At 45.9% G+C, this 19,379-nt stretch overlaps 1 protein-coding gene across 1 annotated transcript in view; it reads left to right on the top strand.

Annotated features, from left to right (window-relative positions):
* The window catches only part of HIP1 (huntingtin interacting protein 1), a 158,182-nt gene that overhangs the window by 102,875 nt on the left and 35,928 nt on the right, over positions 1 to 19,379 (top strand). The window contains 6 exon segments of the mRNA XM_038539146.1: positions 2,928 to 2,991; positions 6,477 to 6,619; positions 6,876 to 6,932; positions 14,697 to 14,777; positions 18,289 to 18,365; positions 18,819 to 18,880. Of these exon segments, the coding sequence (XP_038395074.1) occupies positions 2,928 to 2,991; positions 6,477 to 6,619; positions 6,876 to 6,932; positions 14,697 to 14,777; positions 18,289 to 18,365; positions 18,819 to 18,880 (484 nt within the window).

Raw genomic sequence — 19,379 nt, 5'->3', positions numbered from 1 at the left:
ATCAAGCCCTACATCAGGTTTTGCACTCAGCAGTAATTGTGCTTGTCCCTCTCCTTCTCCCTCTGCCCCTCTCTGTTCTCTTTGTCTCTCTCTCTCTGTCAAATAAATGAAATAAAATCTTAAAAAAAAACCAAAACAGCCCAAAGTTATTCAAACCAGATTTGAAAGAACATATCCTGATAAAGCCTAGAAATAACCTATTTTGTACAATATGTTTACATTTACATGTACATAGGTATGTATTTTTCCCAGATAAAGACTCAAACGTAAAAAAACTAACAAACACTTAGAAGACAATGTAGGAGTCTACCAGCATGATCCAGGGGCAGGAGAAGCTATCAAAGCTGAGGTGAGCATATGTAACCATGTAAGGCAGTTGACAACCATGAGAGCATGTAAGGAAATACTCAAAACTCACTAGCAATCAGGGAAATACAAAATAAAGTCACAGCGAAACGTCACCATGACAAACAAAAAAGATGGTGACCGGGATGCTTTTGTACATTGCCAGTGGAAGTGTACATTAATCATTTGATGATGTTAAGGAAGTATCCTTAAAATTTTAGATGTGATATAATGGTATTATGGTTAATTTGTAAATCATCTTTTTTTTTTTCTGCTTAAAAGGTTCTTCCTGAACTATTTCCTCATAAAATGATGTAATGCCTGGGATTTTACTTAGATGATCCAGGAAGCAAGGTGGTTAGTGGCTGATGGTAGGAAGGAAGGGTCAGTACACTCACAGGCATAGGCCAAATCTAGACCACTGCCTAGTTTTTTGTATATAAAGTTTTTCTTTTTTTTTTTTATTTTTTTATTTTTTTTATTTTTTTTAAGTTTTTTTATTTATGTTAGTCACACAGAGAGAGAGAGAGAGAGAGAGAGAGAAAGGGAGGCAGAGACATAGGCAGAGGGAGAAGCAGGCTCCATGCACCGGGAGCCTGATGTGGGATTCAATCCCAGGTCTCCAGGATTGCGCTCTGGGCCAAAGGCAGGCGCTAAACCACTGCACCACCCAGGGATCCCTGTATATAAAGTTTTATTGGACTGTAGCCATGCTCATTCTGCTACGTATTTGTTTAGTATCTGTGAGGCTTCTTTTGTGTTCCAGCTTCTGCAGAATTGAGGACTTGCTTGGAGAACCATGTGGCCTGCAAAGCCTAAAATATTTACTAACTGACCCTTTACAGAAATGTTAGTGAACCATTGTCCATAAGGAAGGCAGTTTGGCTGCATGTTTGTAATGGTTGACTCTGAGGGCTGTGAGTGATGATTAGTCTTCAGTTTGTCTGTGTTTGGATCTTTCCATAATGAGAAGTTTAAAAAAAAAAAACAACACAACACTTTAACTTAGTGTACCCCGCTTCTAGGAAATCTACCTGTTGGAAATGAAGGCATCAATTAATAAGGATACATGTATAAGGATGTTTACTAAAATGGTTACAGTGATTTAAAAAACCCCACAACAATGAAAAACCAATTGCCTACCTGTATGAGAATGTTTATATAAATCACACCAACCCATACGATGGAATATTATGCTGTCTTTTTAAAGAATGAGCTAGCGGGACACCTGGGTGGCTCAGCGATTGAGCGTCTGTCTTCTGCTCAGGATGTGATCCTGGGGTCCGGGATGAGTCCCACATGGGGCTCCCTGTGGGGAGCCTGCTTCTCCATCTGCCTGTGCCTCTGCCTCTCTCTATGTGTGTGTGTCTCATGGATAAATAAATAAAATCTTTAAATAATAATAATAATAATTAATTAAAAATAAAGAATGAGCTAGAATTTTGCTATCCTGATTAGAGAATTTTTCGTATTTTCAAGTGAGAAAAGTAGGATGTAGAAAAGTCTGTATTTGACGATTCCATTTCTCTAGAACAGTGGTGGAATTAACCCCTTCGGTAGGCAGAGAGGTGCATGTGCATGAGTGTGTATGATGCATAGCACATTAACATGGCTCTGGGTGGAATGCCATCTCTGGAAGAGGAGCACAGGAAAACAGAAAAAGGAAAGGACCTATATTTAAACAGCCTACATGTTATGATCCTGTTTATGCGTTTGTGTTAAGTTGTACTCCTATGTACACGTGCTTTGCTAAATTCCAAAGAGAGTTATAATTTTTAACACAACTGGAAGGGAGTGAATATTTTTAATGTGCTACACAAGTAAGGAAATTAAAGGGGGGGGGGGGTATCCGTGAGTGGCTCAGCAGTTTAGTGCCTGCCTTTGGCCCATGGTCTGATCCTGAAGTCCTGGGATCGAGTCCCACATCAGGCTCCTGCATGGGGCCTGCTTCTCCCTCTGCCTGTGTCTGTCTGTCTGTCTCTCTCTCTCTGTCTCTCATGAATAAACAAATATAATCTTTAAAAAATAAAAAAATAAATAAAGGGGATTTGGGTAGAGTTGGAAGGTGCCCAGGAGTGGGAAAACAAGAGATAAGAGTGACCTCTGCAGACCTGGGCCAGCTGGGGAAGACTCTGTGGAAGGTTCTAGCGGTGAGAGAGAGGGGTGGCTGGATGGCCTTTGGGCCACAGCCGCTCCCTGATCTCAGTGCCTCTTCCTCCTGCTCCCGGAGAAATAATGTTTCCCTGGGGGATGAAAAGCATCCCTTTGTGCAGGCTTTAATTGCCATGTTGTTGTGCCAAGTGAATGAGTGGCAGGCGGGCACAGCAGCTGGGCACAGCCAATGCCAGGCAACAAAGCCCGCTGCCTTAGGACAGCCTGGGCCAGCTGGCCTGGGAGCTCTGCCCACCTCTGCCCCCCGCTAGAGGCCCTGTACCAGGACCTCCGGGACAGAGGGGTCCTCGGGGATCTGGGGAAGAGTCCTTACAGGGAGACAGGGGTGGGGTGCCTGAGAGGGTCTCAGATACTCTAGAAGCTTATTCATCTCAGCCTCCTTTCCCTTCCCCCTCCCTCTTGTTTTTCAGACTGTCAGCATCAATAAGGCCATTAATACGCAGGAAGTGGCTGTAAAGGAAAAACATGCCAGAAATATCCTTTTGGATGTTGCTTGAGAAGACCAACCCCAAGGCAGGTCAAATTGTGGGGACTGAGGTCGGGGTGAGGTGTCCTTAGTCAGCTGCAGGAAGGGGAACCCCCACATTGGCCAGGTCTCCAGTGGGGTTTGAGCAGCCTTGGCTGGTAGCAGCTGGCCTTGGAGACCACAGCTCATCAGGGCAAAGGGACCAAAGCCACCTTCTCGCTCTGTTCTTTTGCTTCCCAAGGACCCCGATCCTCTTAGGACTTACCTTCTCAGAACTGCCACATCTGTACCTCTCTTTGACAGATTTCCCGGGGGCACAGGAGGGATTTTCACAAGTGTGGTCAAAGTACACCAGGTCCTGCACTTGGCGCATAGGGGCCACACAGCCCACCCCCTTGGGAACATGATCCTTTCCCCGTCTCCGAGCTTGAAAACCAAACAAAGGCCTTGGCTGCCTTACTACCCAGGTGCAGGGGTTCAGCCATGGAAATGAGATCCACCTGTGAGCTGGTTCACCCAAAGTCAACAGGGAAGAAGAACCTCAAAGCAGCTTAGGGAACTGGTGGCTTAGAGGTTTTCACCAACCTCCCCACACCCTGCCCCCACACCAAGTTAGGCTCTGGGCAGCCACCCTCAGGGGGTGCAGCTTTGGAGGGAAGTGCAGCCTGCATCTGGCTCTGGGATCCCTTGGGATCTGCCCTTGAGCTATAGAATCCCCAAAGTTCCAAAGGCGAGGCTGCCAGGGGGTTGAAGCCATTATTTCTATGTGTGCTGGGGCGGAGCAGGGTACAGCCCAGAGCCAGTGGGGGCTGGGCTTCTGTCTGGGATGAGCAGCTGCTGCTTGCCTGGGCTCATCACGGTGGCAGTGACACAGCCAGGTCAGAACAGCTCATGTTAAAGCCATCCCACCTCAGCCCCTGGAGAAGACCCTCTGGGTGAGATGGCCAAATAAGTCCCGCACTGCCAGCATCATGCCTAGCGCATGGCAGGCCGTTGGGAAGCGTTGCTAACAGCATGTACTGTTCTTTCCTGGTGGGAAAGCAGCTTGTCTTTGGTGCAAAGATACTTTGGTTGTATTTTAGGGCTTTGCTAGAGGATGGGGACTCTAGAACGTCTCCCAGGTACCTCAGAAACCTGGCCCAACAGCGAACCTAGTTAGACCTTGCCCTTTTATCCCCAGAAAGGCACGGTCCCCTTGCTTTACCAAGTCAAGAAAAGCCTTCATTATAAGTGGCTCAGTTGACTTCCTCAGGGGGATTTACCCAGTCCTGATCCCTGTCTGCTAAGAATACTGATCGGTATTGAGATATAAAATAAGAGATATGGTTTGTGAGAGGCCTATGCGCTGGACGAGGTCTGGCAGGGCCACCATACACTCTTCCAGGGATACTTGGGGGTGTGAGAAGGGGCATCAGAAGGAGATTCTGGAATCCCACCTCTGTAGTAGCCTGGCTTGCTCTGGAGCTTCGAGTGGGTCCAGCAGGGCCTCCATGAGCCTTCATTCCCTTGTCTGTCATTTGAAAATTCTAGTTCTAACCGACTGTGAGTTTCTCTGCCTCACCAATTGAAGAGGCAGATAAATGTTGAAAAGCTTAACTCCAAAAGTAGAGTTTTAAAGCCTAAAGATATCCCAAAACATTTACTCTTTATTGATTTCTTTTTTGGAGACCATCAACTACCCTCAATGCCAGCTGAAGCGTTTGGAAGTCTGACATCAGAATTGCTGTTCACACAACCATTTACCCTGGATGTCTAACTTCCCCCACCGCCCCCGCCATGTGTCTACTCCCAGAGGACTAGGGACTGAGTCTTATTTATTTATTTATTTATTTATTTATTTATTTATTTATTTTTAATATCCCTGAGTACCTTTTATAGTGCCAGACACACAATGGGTGCCTTAAAATGCTTAGGAAATCAAAGGACAGATAGGTCCCCTTGCCTCTTTCAAAGTCAGGGTGCCAGGCTAGCTTTGCACCTGCTCCAGCTTCTGTTTCAGTACACTGCTCTCAGTAGAGTAACCACAGTCTGCCGTGCGAGGTCAGCCCATGGGATGGGTCAGGAGCTGTCCATTTCTCCTTTTGGCTTTCATCTAGCCCAAGGAGGCTAGTGCTTCAGGGGAGACTGTAGTTATTTCAGAAACCCCTCTAAGACCAAAGCTGACATCAGCTTCCAGACCCAGAAGTCTGTGTTCTATTCTAGCTCACCCGCCTCGAAATGCAAATATCACTCTGGGAAGGAACTTGATGATACCTTCCAGCTCAGAAGCAAAACAACATGTGTTCTGGATGAGTCATAGAGTTTCTGACCCAAGGCAAGTCTTTCTGTCCTACATGGCACCCTGCATCTTACCTAAGCCTTGACAAAGAAGCCCGTCATTCTGGGAAAGACCTATCCTTCAAGTTGATGATGCCCAGTTACTGGGTATAAGCAAACAGTTACAAAGGAAATGTGGACATCCTCTACACAGCCCAAAGGAATTCACTAATTACAGAGGCACTAACTTAAAATCACGCGAGACCAGATGGAGTTTTATTACATGCAGATCATGGCAGAGAGTCCGTGGGTGTGTTTGGAATCAGATCTCAGGTTGAAGTGGCCCCAGGATTCCACATACAGCCAGTGCAAGGTGTAGGGAGAAAGTTGAACTTCACCCTGAATGAGACCAGGAAGTCTTATAGAAGGGGTGGGGTGTAAGAGTCATTTTACATTTTGGGAAAATGCTTCCAATTATGGAATGACTAGTCGTGGGGGTGAAAAGTACAACATCAGAAATATAGCCAGTGGTATTGAAATAGTGTCATCTGGTGACAGACCATAGCTATGTGGGGTTGTCAAAGCACTGTCGGACACCTGAAATGAATGTACATTGGGTGCCAACTATACTTGAATAAAAAAAATAAATCATGGAAAAGAGCAGAATCCCTACATGGAGAGGAGTCAGAGGCTCCCTGGAAGAGGAGCCAAGGTGCCCCACGAAGGTCAGGGCCCCTGATGAGGAGCTAAAGCATGCCCTCACTTCTTAATATTGGATAAGAAAGAACTTTGAGACACATTTATGTGTTGTTAAAAATGTGAGCTGTCATTCTTCACCTGAAGGCCCCCTCACACCCGCAGCAAACCCAGGGGTAGGACAGAGTCTGCCTCCCACAGCAAAGCTCTGGTATCAACCAAAGCATCTCCCCGGTAAAGGCAAACCAGGACCACCGCTAGCCCAGAGCACACTTGTATAAATTGGAAAACGGGGCAGCTCTGGTGGCACAGCAGTTTAGTGCCATCTTCGGCCCAGGACCTGATCCTGGAGACCCAGGATCGAGTCCCACGTCGGACTCCTTGCATGGAGCCTGCTTCTCCCTCTGCCTGTGTCTGTGCCTGCCTCTCTCTCTCTCTCTCTCTCTCTCTCTCTCTGTATCTCTCATGAATAAATGGATAAAATCTTTAAAAAAAAAATTGGAAAACACCTGTGCCTATGTTTTCCATGACCCTCCCTCACCATGCATCCTGGGCACCCACCATGAGAAAGGGGCACAGACCTTTTGGTCTGTTGTCAACCGGCTGCCCCTCTCTAGCAACGCTGTCCTCTGCTGGAAGTTCTGCCACGTGTTTCACAAACTTCTCCGAGATGGACACCCGAACGTGAGTTCCTGGGGCTACTGGGGATAGCCAGGGATCCAGGGATCCATGTGGGGAAAGTGGAATTGCCTGGGGTGAAAGGGGCGCTACTCACTCCCACATAGAGGGGGGTAAGTGCCTCCTTCTCATGTCCTTTTGATTACTGGTTAGAGGCGGGCTTGTCTCTGGCTAGCCTGTCTGCCAAACCTAGCCCCATCTCACACCATCCTCTGTCTCCTTGCCTTCTCTTCTCTCATCAGCTGTTCTCTTCCTTCTCCAGGTCCTGAAGGACTCCCTGAGATACAAAAATGAATTGAGTGACATGAGCAGGATGTGGGTGAGTTTGGAGATGCACCCGGGGGCCTCCTGTACCTGCTTCTCCTTCTCCAGAAGCCACAGAACAAGGACTGTGGAACGGAATGAATTCATCTCTTTCAACTTTCTTAGGATTTCTCTATCTCATGAGCATCAGGGAGGGGTCAACGATGTTCCCCAGTAGTACCATGATATCCACAGTCTTACCTGGGGTCCCTGCAGCTAGAGGGAAGTTCTAGGGCCTGGGAATTTCTCCTGCCAATGGACCCTCACATTGTAACATTCTCCAGGCATTGGGATCCCTCAGCAGTGACTTTGCCACAGTTCCTGCGTCTGTCTCTCCTTCTGCAGTCCCATGTGGGTCACAGTACCTTGAGAACTAACATTCCTGATTCTTAATGCCAGTACCTTTTCTTCCCCTTCTTTCCTGAGAATTTAGGGATTCTCAGTGCCTTAGGCTGGGGGGAGAAGGTAGGTGGTGGCTTCAGAATAAACTGGAAAAGAAGGTTTTTATACACATGCCAGAACTCCACTAGATTCTATTGTCCAAAGAGTATGTGTATGGATGGCACATAATTTACATTTTGAAGACTATCCTGTGTTGATTGTGATACGTCTCTTTGCCCCTACTGATTGAGAGTTCTGGCCCTTTCCTTCAAATTCTTCCCTGTATATGTCTGCACTCACAGAATGTCAGCAATTATGTCATCCAGTCCACCCATTGGTAATGAGAATACAGGCCCTGAGAGGGAAGCAGGTTTTCCTACATCACAGGCTGGTTGGTCTGAACAAAGCTGAGACCAAACATGCTCCCCCAAACCTCCCAGGTGCATGCTGGAGAGCTTTCTATTATATCTCTAAACATGGAAAGCTTGGGTGTTCTTTTTTGTTGGAATTTGTATATTTTTCCACTCTTTTACTTTTGACTTTTCTATATTCTGTGTCCTAGAAAAGTCCCTTATAAATAGCATTTAGTTGGATTTTGTTGTTGCTTTTTCAAGATGACAATCTTGGTCTTTTAGCTGCACATTTACCCCATTTATATTTATTGTAATGCGAGAATATTTTAGATTTATATTTTCCATCTTAGTTTGTGCTTTCTATTTGCCCCTTCTTTCTTTCTATTCATTTCTTGTCTTCTTTGGATTGACTGGGTATTTTTTTTTTTTCATTCCATTCTCCCCTTATTACTAGTTAGGAGGTTTTTTTTAAAACTCTGATTTTTTACTTTTATATGTTATCCAGTAATTACAAAATGTATATTTAGTTTATGAAAAGCTAAAATTCTTATCTTTAACTATTTCCTCTATGACACAAAGACCTTAGAATATTTTCATCCATGCCCTCCCTCTAAACTTGTCTGTTATTGTTGTCATGTATTTTAATTTTGGTTTTATTTTGGTTTTTTTAGACTCTATACAAGATATTTTAATTTAATTGTTTTATTCTGTGCTCTTTCTTTATATCTCCATTCTAACATCTGAGATCCCTTTTTTGCTTCCTGAATTATTTTCCTTGGTGAGAATCTCATGGTGGCAAATAACCGATTTTACTTGTTTGGGAATGTCTTTATTTCACCCTCCTACATGCAAAATATTCTCTCTGGGTTTAGGATTCTCTGGGGTTATTTTCTCTCAGCACTCTCAGCACAGTTATTTTCTCTCAGCACATAGACGATATTTTTCAAGAATATCCTTCCACTAACTTCTGGATTCTATCATTTCCATGAAGTCGGCTGTCAGACTCATTATCCCTTCTTTGAAGCAAATCTGGTTTTCCTCTGGCCATTTTTAAGTTCTTACCAGGGGTGGCTCAGTGGTTGAGCATCTGCCTTTGGCTCAGGTCTTGATCCCAGGGTCCTGGGATCGAGTCCCATGTCAGGCTCCCCAAAGGGAGCCTGCTTCTTCTTTTGCCTATGTCTCTGCCTCTCTCTCTCTCTCTCTCTCTGTCTTTCATGAATAAATAAATAAAATCTTAAAAAACAAAAGATCTAAGAGTAGATACAGATTTATTTGGAATTCCTTAAATTTCTTAAATCTTCAGTGTAATATCTTTTATTAGTCATGAAAAATTCTCTTTGTCTCTTCAGCTATTGCCTTTGCTCCATTCTATATTTACCTCTGAGACTTTGGTTATGTTATTTTTTTCCTACTCTATCCCCCAGTGTCTGTTTTTTTAAGCAAGCTCTATGCCCAATATGGGGCTTTAGCTCATGACCCTGAGATCAAGAATTTCATGCTACACCAAATAAGCCAGCCAGGTGCCCCCCCACCCCCACCCCATGTCTTTAAACTCCTGCTTCATGGTTTTCTACCTGTTTTCCTCTTTCCTGCATTCTGCATAATTCCAGTAAATCCAACTTTTCGTTCATTTGTTTCATCTGGGCCTAATCTGTTGTTAAACCTCTTCATAAGATATATAATTTTAGTCTAGCTTTCATTTCTTGGAGTTCTTTTTTCCCCCCAAATCTGTTTGTCATTTTTTAATGATTTCTTGTATCCTGCATATATTTTGAGACAGCCTTTTATTTATTAAGACAAATTAAACAGTGATTTCATATATCACTTCTTATACTTCCATTATCTAAAGTCCTTCAAGATCTATTCCTGTCATCCATTGTTTTTGATGAATGTTGTTCATGCTATGGAGTATCTTCTTGTCCTTAGTTATTTTTCACTGTGAGTTGCTCATTTTCCTAAGAATCTTATTTGTGATAAATAAAAATTAAAAAAAAAAAAAAAGGGAAACCTGGGTTGCACAGCGGTTTAGCGCCTGCCTTTGGCCCAGGGCGCGATCCCGGAGACCCGGGATCGAATCCCACGTCGGGCTCCCGGTGCATGGAGCCTGCTTCTCCCTCTGCCTATGTCTCTGCCTCTCTCTCTCTCTCGTGTGACTATCATAAATAAATAAAAATTTAAAAAAAAAAAGAAGAATCTTATTTGTGGGAACTCTTTCACATCAGGTTCCTCCAGAGAGAATGGGCATTTGCTTCCATTGAAATCACTCTAAATTAAATTCTCAGCTTAAGGTTTTGTGAATTCCAGGCGGATTCCCTTGAGCTCTGGCTCCTAGGTCCAATTCCCAGGAGTTGTTTTTCCCTCCCTCTGATCTACAACAGTGGTTTGAGGCCCTCAGGGAGAACTCCTTAGGTGCTGGAGTGCTGGGATCTGTTTTATTTCCAGTTCACTCTTAGTTCCCCTATATCAGGGAAGCAATCTTTGCTCTTCCACCAGACTTTTAAACATGGGCAGGCCAGAGCCCTGCCTCCTATCCACCACCTAGCTCCTGAGATCCAGAGAACCAAAGTTTAGTTCACCTGGTGTGGCAAAACCCCTGTCCCCTCCCCACCAACTCCATCACTTATTCCACTTATTCTTCTACTACCTATATGGATTCAGTCCTTAGCCTGAGGATTCCTTACACTCCTGTTAGCTCATTAATGCCTTCAAAAAGAAGTTTTAAATATTTTACTCAATATTTTAGTAGTTTTCAGTAGGAAAGTCAGCCCAGATACCTAGCCTGACTTGTTACCCAAACTGGTATTCCTTTTGGCCTTTTTTCCTATGTAGTTGTCTCTTCCATTTGGCTGAGAGTTTCTGGATATTAGGAACCTTTTTACTTTTTTTTTTTTCAATTAAGACATTTTTTAAGGTTTATTTACTTGAGAGAGAGCACGCACCCCAGTGTGGGGAGAGGCCGAGGGAGAGGGAAAGAATCTCAAGCAGACTCCCTGCTGAGCATGAAGCCTGACCTGGGGCTTGATCCCAGGACCCCAAGATCAGGACCTGAGCTAAAATCAAGAGTTGGCCACTTAACTAACTGAGCCACCCAGGAGGCACCACCCCCCACTTTTTTTTTTAGAGCAAGTTTTAGGTTCACAGCAAAATTGAGCAGAAAGTATGGAGATTCCCCCTATACCCCCTGCCCCCAAACAGGTGTAGCATTCCCATTAGGAACATCCCCTGCCAGCGTGGTATATTTGTAACAAATAACACATCTTCACTGATACATCACCTGAAATCTGTAGTTTACACTATAGTTCACCTGTGGTATGTATTGTGACATATATTCTGTGACTTTGGACAAATGTATCAGGACATGTAGCCATTACTGTAGTATCATACAGAATCCTTTTACTGACTTCGAAATCCTCCGTGCTCCACCTATTTGTCCCCCTCTACCTCCCCTGGCCCCTGGCAACCACTAGTCTTTTTTTTTTTTTTTTTTGTAAGATTTTTATTTTATTTATTTGAGAGAGAGCATGAGCAGGGGAGGAGCAAAGGGAGAGGGAGAAGCAGCCTCTCCATTGAGCAGGGAGCCCGACACATGGCTCATCCCATACCCTGAGATCATGATGTGAGCTGAAGGCAGACACTCAACTGACTGAGCTACCCAGGCACCCCCAACCACTTGTCTTTTTACTGTCTCCACAGTTTTGCCCTTTCCAGAATGTCATAGGATTGGAATCATATAGTATGTGACCTTTTCAGATTAGCTTCTTTCCCTTAATAACATTCAGTTAGGTTCCTCCATGTTTTTTCAGGGCTTGATAGTTCATTTCACTTCTGGTGCTCAGTAATACCCCATTGTCTGAATGTACCACAGTTTATCCATTCACCAATTAAGGTGTTGGTTGCTTCCACGTTTTGCAGTTATAAATAAGGCGTCCATAAACATCCATGTGCAGGTTTTGTTTGAACGTAAGCTTTCATTTCCTTTGGGTAAAAACCAAGGAGTGCTATTGCTGAATTATGTGGTAAGAGTAAGTTCAGTTTTATAAGAAACTGCCAAACTGTCTTCAAGAGTGGCCACACCACTCTGCACTGCCACCAAGCAATGAGTGAGAGCTCCTATTGCTCCACACCCTCACTGGATTTGGTATTCTCAGCATTCTGGATTTTGGCTGTTCTTCTAACTAAATGTGTACTGGTATCTCAGTGTTGTTTTAATTTGCGTTTTCTGGTGACAGACGATGTGGAGCATCTCTCCATCTCTCTTGCTATCTTCTTTGTATATCTTCTTTGGAGAGGTGTCTGTTAAGGTCTTTGGTCCATTTTTTAAAATCAAGTTTCTTGTCATCTTATTGTTGAGGTTTTTTTTTTTTTTAAAGTTTTTTTATTTATTTATTAATGAGAGACACACAGAGAGAGACAGGCAGAGACACAGGCAGAGGGAGAAGCAGGCTCCATGCAGGGAGCCTGACATGGGACTCGATCCCGGGTCTCTGGGATCACACCCTGGGCTGAAGGCAGCGCTAAACTGCTGAGCCACCTGGGCTGCCCATTATTGTTGAGTTTTAAGAATATTTTGTATGTTTTGGATAACAATCTTTTACCAGATGTGTCACAGTCTGTGGGTACTCATTCTAATGACAGTGACTCTTCCAGATGTTTTTTAATTTTAATGAAGTCCAGCTTGATGATCAATTATCTCCTTCATAGATCACAATTCTGGTGTTCTGTCTAAAAAATCAGGGATCCCTGGGTGGCGCAGTGGGTTGGCGCCTGCCTTTGGCCCAGGGCGCGATCCTGGAGACCCGGGATCGAATCCCACGTCGGGCTCCCGGTGCATGGAGCCTGCTTCTCCCTCTGCCTGTGTCTCTGCCTCTCTCTCTCTCTCTCTCTCTCACTGTGTGACTATCATAATAAATAAATAAAAATCCTTTTAAAAAAAAATCATATTCATACAGAAGGTCATCTGTGTTATCCTCCTATGGTTTTTATAGTTTTACGTTGTACATTGAAGTCTACAATCCATTCGTCTTTTGTTTTTTGGTCCTGGTGCATTTTCATGTGAAATATAGTTATCTTCAGTGATGAGCATAGTTTCGCTTTGTCTGCTTTCCACTAGTTTCTAATTTTTCCATAATGAACAAGTATAACATACAATTCATAAAATATGATTTTTCATAGGAAACTAATACATGAGGAAATAGTGTCATTTTTGGCATTGATATTTTTAACCTACTGTGATGACCCCCGTCCCTTTGGTGACCTTCAAGGCATACTTCAGTGGGGTTCCTGTACTCTAGAGGATGTAGATGCACCCAGAAGAAAATTTAGAAATTAGAACTCATGTGGGAAACACAGCTGTTCAATGGAAGAGTTCTTTTTGCCTCTACCCCTCTTCTTTTTTGTGTGCAACTGGGAGTTGGAAGTGTCACTCTGCTAATTCCAGCTTCTGGGCAGACTCTTTGGGAAGGCCTATTTGTCCCCAGCTGAGATCTGTCCCATTTCAATCCCCATCCCATGTAAAATGCTCTAGACACTCTTAGTCTGCCGGAGTCCATCTGGAGGTGTTTCCTCTCCAGCACTTAGATAAGAGAGATGGAAGGAAGGAAACAGCCTATGACCAGACTGTGATTACCTAGGATGGGAGACTTCAAATTCTTAAGTCAGAAGCCTTGTCTAAAATTTATGCAAAGGAAGTTCTCCTGTTTGTACATAAGATTATACCGTAAGAACGAACGTTCATTGGAATACAGCTTATAGTAGAGAAACATGCCTACAACTAAAACATACAACAGTAAGGAGTTTGTTTGATAAGTTACAGCATACGCTTATAATATCATTAAAAATATCACTAGAAATAATGAAACAAATTTGAGAAGATAGGAAAAAAACTGACGCACAAAGTTAAAAAATGGATTCCATCTTATATAATATTTTTTTAAAGATTTAATTTATATATGTGGGGGAGAGAGAGAGAGCATGAGCAGAGGGAGGGACAGAGGGAGAGGAAGAAGCAGACCTCTTCACTGAGCAGAGAGTCTGATGTGGGGCTGGATCCGCAGATCATGACCAGAACCCAAGGCAGATGCTTAACCAATGAGCCACCCAGGTGCCCCTCTATTTTATATTTTAAAATAAAAGTAGAACACAGAAGGTTTTTAAGGCAGTGAAACTATTGTGTATGATACCATAATGACAGGTATGGGACATTATACATTTGTCAAAACCCATAGAATGTACCACACCGAGAGCAATTCCTAATGTAAACTTCACTTTGGACAATAAGGATGTATCGGTGAAGGTTCACTAGTTGGAACAAATGTCCCACTTGGGTGCTGATGTTGAGAGTGGGGGAGATTTTGTACATGTGGGAGTAGGGAGTAGGAAATCCCTGTACTTTCTGCTCAATTTTCCTGAGAACCTAAAACAGCTCGAAAAAATAACATCTACATTATTTTAGGAGCACCTGGCTGGCTCAGTCAGAAGAGCATATGACTTTTTGTGGGTTTTTTTTTTTTTTTGAGATTTATTTATTTATTTATTTATTTAGAGTGTGTGAGCAGGAGGAGGGGCAGAGGGAGAGAGAGAATCTCCAGCACAGTCTGTATTGATCAATTGGCGATTCCTGATCCCACAACCCAGAGATCGTGTTCCGAGCCAAAATCAAGAGTTGGACACTCAACTGACTGAGTCACCCAGGCACCCCAAGCATATGACTCTTAATCTCAGGGTTGTGAGTTTGAGCCCCATATCAGTTGTAGAGATTACTTAGATAATAAAACTTTAAAAAATATATCTATTTAAATGGAAATTAAAAAAATTTTTAAATAACATTTTGTCCTTCAGAATGTCAGCCATGATTCTATCTGGTGTTTAGATTAAGGGTGATTTTTTTGTATTGGTGCTTATCTGTATTTTCTAAAATTTTTCACAATGGCCATTTGTTCTTTTCAGAATCAGAAAAAAAATACATCGTTGAAAACAGAAGTCCTGGCTGTCAATCTCTTCCCCAAATGTTAGTATTGATGTACTACTTTCTTATCTTTTCCCGGAAGGGCCACCTGAGTGAGGGGTATGGACAGCTCTGCAGCATCTACCTCAGACTGCTAAGAACGAAGATGGAATATCACACCAAAGTGAGTTTGCCAACAGTTGTCCCAGCTCCTGCCCCACAACCCCACTGGTATTCCTGTGGGCCAAACTCTTAGGTCTTTCTGGGAATAAGGCAGCTCCAGCCTCTCAAAGAATGTTATATCATATCCAGTGAGAGAATATTTTACCAGCCTGTTGCAGTCAGGCCCCCATAATGGGACATGGGACTGAGATTCTGGCTCACATCTTCCACACTCTTTCTTTATTCCCCATTTTGCAGAGAGGAGCCCTATCCACTAGGTTGCCTTAGGAGAACATTTCAGAAGCACTGACTTGACTTAATAAGAACAATCCTTTTATGTAGTGAGTTCCCACACAGAACCTTCTTTTCGTCCATCTGTGGCCTTAGACAGTATTTCTAATGCACCTAATGCAGGCAAAACCATTGTGCTGGGTACAAAGTGGCACATAAGGATACTCAGTAAGGGTCTGCTCGTCAAGAGTGCCCTGATCAGCCACGGGGAGGAAGCTTATATACCTGTGGCCTTGTGTCACAGTGCAAAGTGGTCCCGCAAGCCTATAACCCGAGCCAGAGGCATTCTGAAATGATGCAGGGCTGTGGCATCGATGGGGAAGATGAAGGAAGTGGGCCCGAGGCAGACCATGGATGGAGCAAGGCGTCGGGAGGAATGGCCTGGCAGTAGAGGAGGAACTAGCCTCCATCAGCGAGCTGGCATTGGAAATAGGGAGGAGTGGAGATTTACCTCTTAAGGACTTGAGGGGTGGCTCTGATTCATGGAATCCACCCTAGTATACTAGGCATTCCTGTATTCCTGTACTGTTTAATTCTCTCCTCAGCTGTAGAGAGGAGGTATTCAGATAGCCTAGGGAAATGAAACTGGGAGCATGTTAAGTGTGTGCCTCATCACACAGCTCCCCAGTGGTTAGGTGGGATTTGAACCCTAACCTGTAGGATGCTAAAGCCAGTGCTGCTCAGTGGCCACCCTTTCCTTGGCTTACATACCTCTGGGTGCTCACGCAGGCCAGACCTGGGTTAGGTTCTAAAGAGAGAAAGGTAAATAGACTTTGGCCCTGCCCCCAGGAGTCGTATTTGCTTGGGAGACAGGGCAGGCAAGTACAGTGAGGACCAGATCTGAGAGATGCAGCAGGTGGTACCAGCGCTTATACTGGGGCGTTGCGCCCAAACTCCAGCGACCCAGGTAGGCTTCTCAGAGGCAGGACACTTGAGCTGACCTCCAGCTCAGTGGCTGAAACACCAGCAGCCCTTTATCATCTCTCACACCTGTTGGTTGGGAGTTCCAGAAGGGCTGGGCAGTTATGGCTGCAGCTCCACCATGTGGTCACCATTGGTCTTGGCTGGAGCTGGGATAACGGGGAGCTGGCCCAGGGTCTCTCTCCTCGTGAGGTCTCAATGCTAGTGAGGACTTCCTTCCAGTCTGGCCAGTTTCCCAAGAGAAAAAGGTAGAAGTGCATGGCATTTATATGAGCCAGCCTCCAAGTCATAAAGCAACCCTTCCACTGTCCTATATTGGCTGAGGCCATTACAGAGGTCACTAGATTGGAGAGGATAGGACAGGGACCACACTGGCCAAGGCAGAATGTCAAAGTCACATTGTAAAGACAGTGTGTTGAATCGGAGGGGTAGCCATTGACTGTATCGGAGGGGTAGCCATACAGTCTGCCAATACCCTCTGGCCCCATGGTGCACTCCCCTGCCTCTCTTTCTCTCTCCCAAGGATCACACTCACACTTTCCCCAGACCCCCAGGTCCTTGTCTGTCACATTGCGGGAAGAGAGGAGCCAATGAAGAAGGCAAGGTGGCAGTTCCAGGCAGAGAGTCAGCTACAGCCGCAGATCCACAGTGTGAGGAACAGGCAGGTGGAGAGTGAAGGGTAGCCGGGCAGCTGTGTGGGACCATCCCACTCAGAGTGGAAGACTGAGAGTTGGGTTAGGATGCTGGTCACTGGGACAGGCAAGAGTGGTGGAGACTCTGAAGGCTGGTAGGACGGGTGGAGGGCAACAGCTAGGAAGATGTGGGGCTCATGGGAAGGACTTGGGTGATCAGAAGAAGTGCAGGAGCCTGGGGAGGCAGAGTGAGGCCCCTGGCACTCTGGGCTCTGGGCTCCGGGAGGACAGAGTACAGGTATGAGTGTCCCCTTGTGTCCTGTGTCCTGCCCAGCATCTAGCCCAGAACAGGTGCTTCAGTCAGGACTCCTTGAACAATGGACCAAATGAACCAGAACAAATAGGACACAAGGAAGGCTGGAGAGGCTGGTCCTTCTTTTGAAGCCAGCGGATCAGGACAGCTAACATGTTCAGAACGGGGAAGGGAGTGGGAAGCAGAGTGCCAAGGGAGTCCCAGTGATGTGAGGAGGAAGGCACATACCAAGGGTGGTGGCATGGGAGCCAGGCACCCAGTCTGAGGGGGGAACAGTTACGTACAGAAAGGGGAGCCCGTCAGGGCTAGTAGCAATGACCAGGAAGGGGCACTAAGGCTGGAGAACACGATTAAAGGGGACTCCAGCTGTGAGTCCTCCTCCAGAGATGTTGGCAGCTAATCTTCGCCCAAAGACCCAGGCTTACTGGGTTCTGACAGGACTGTGGTGGAAGGACAGGCAGCAAGAAAGGTGAGGGATGAGAGGACAGATTTCTGCAGTGTCCAGACAGTCAGGAGATTAAATACGGCCAGAAGGGGGCGCTCAAGGAACTGGCCCACCTTGAGACCAAGGAGCAGGGGTGGCGAGTCTAAGGGGGGGAGGGGCCTCCAGGGCAGAGGGGATAGCCAGGAGGTGTGCCGTGGAGGGTTTCTGTCTTCAGAGCCCAACGTGTGCTCCGTGGAATTGAGATCCTCTCGACTGGCCACCCGTCTGTCCTTGCCCATCTGTACCTTTCCCTTTGTAGTGCCTTCCACCCACTCCAGGCAGGCCACACTGGGAAGAGACCGTGATATGGATATTTGACAAGATTGATGATGCATAATAATTTCTCCTGACTTTGGGGGCTCATGATGTAATGTTTTCCTACCTTCAGGTTTATTTTATTATGTTTCCCTAAAGCCAATATGAAAACAGGTTTGCCTTCCCTGAACTCACCACTGCAGCCTCTGGAAGGGGCAGAAGAACAGAGGGAAGTGTGGGTGGGGCTCAGAATGTACTGGGGCTATGCAGATGCGGGACGGACTGCGCCTCATGGATGGTGGAGAGCCAGCTGCTATCACGCTAAGCCTCCAGAGAGCATCTCTAGAAGAATGTCCCAGGACACCAATTGTTAGAGCAGAGCCCTGTCCCAGTTCCCAGGGGTGGGATGGAGCCTTCCCCTCTGATGATGGGTAGTAGATGTTCTCTGCTGTGAGTCTGTCAGTGGTCTGTATGTACGGGAGGTTTTGTGCACTGACACCAACCCCCTCGAAGCATGTGGGTGATACACAAGCAGAATCAAGCCTGCTGCTGCCCAAGCTCTGTGTAGATAGTTTGCCTGGTGTTGGCTTAGTTGAGGGGCTCTGTCCTGACTTCATTCCTTTGCCTCCCTTTCCAGAATCCCAGGTTCCCAGGCAACCTTCAGATGAGCGACCGGCAGCTGGATGAGGCTGGAGAGAGTGACGTTAACAACTTGTGAGTGGCCATCCTTGTGCTGTGGACCCAACAGGGAAGAAAGCTCGATGTTGCCAGTCTATAGCTAGGGTCACACAGGGCCTGATGGCCAGGGCGGTGGCTGGGGTGAGGCCTCATACTGCTGGTGCCTCATTCAGAACCCTTCTAGGCTGCCCGGGTTCACTTCTTGGTGTCACCCTCTGCCCTCCCCTCTGTCACCATCACTGTGGAGTTTACCCTCCTTGATCTTCAAATGGCCTTAAGACCCACATAGGTGGGGGCTAAGGATTGGAGCTAGTGTGTGTGTGTGTGTGTGTGTGCGCGCGCACGCACATGCATGAGCATATGCCCATGTGTGCGTGCTTGCATCTGTGTACTGAGGACAGGGACAGCAACACAGAGCAGGGGGAGGGGACAGGTAAAGTACTGGCCTTGGGCTCTAGAATATAAGCTCTCTCTCCTCTTGGGTCCAAGTTTCCAGTTGACAGTGGAGATGTTTGACTACCTGGAGTGTGAACTTAACCTCTTCCAAACTGGTGAGTCTTTCCCTCCCATCTGGCCCAGGCTCTCAGGAGAATTGCCTAAGTCCAAGCTTTGTTCCCCATTTGGACCAGCGGTTCCAGCCCCCTTCTCCCTATAGCGTTGTGCAGGAAATGGGAATATCCACACCCAATCTCTACTCTCTTGTCCCTGGTGCAGGGAGGGGCTGGAGCTCTTGGGTGTTTTCAGAGTTGGTGATTACATTCTGAGCAGAAGGGCCATGCCTCCCATCCTGCCGGCCTTCCTCTGAGAGCCCAGGCCTCCAAGAGCCCAAAGATAGGTCTGACTTCTTTGATAACCTTCAATCTGCAGCCCCAGTGCTGACTGGTGCTTTGTCAACTACTCAGCTAGGCTGGCACTGGGGGCGGATTTCTGCGCAGGAGGAGGGGCTGTCATGTGCTGTTTGGTTGGCAGCCAGGGTTGACCAGCTGGTCGAATTGAGTTGTTGACCAAATCCACGTGAGAAGCCCATGAAGCCCCTTTTCACCAGAAAGG

The sequence above is a fragment of the Canis lupus genome, chromosome 6 (genome assembly GCF_011100685.1).
Source record: "Canis lupus familiaris isolate Mischka breed German Shepherd chromosome 6, alternate assembly UU_Cfam_GSD_1.0, whole genome shotgun sequence".
NCBI lineage: Eukaryota > Metazoa > Chordata > Mammalia > Carnivora > Canidae > Canis > Canis lupus.
This window is presented reverse-complemented; position numbering and strand designations above follow the sequence as displayed.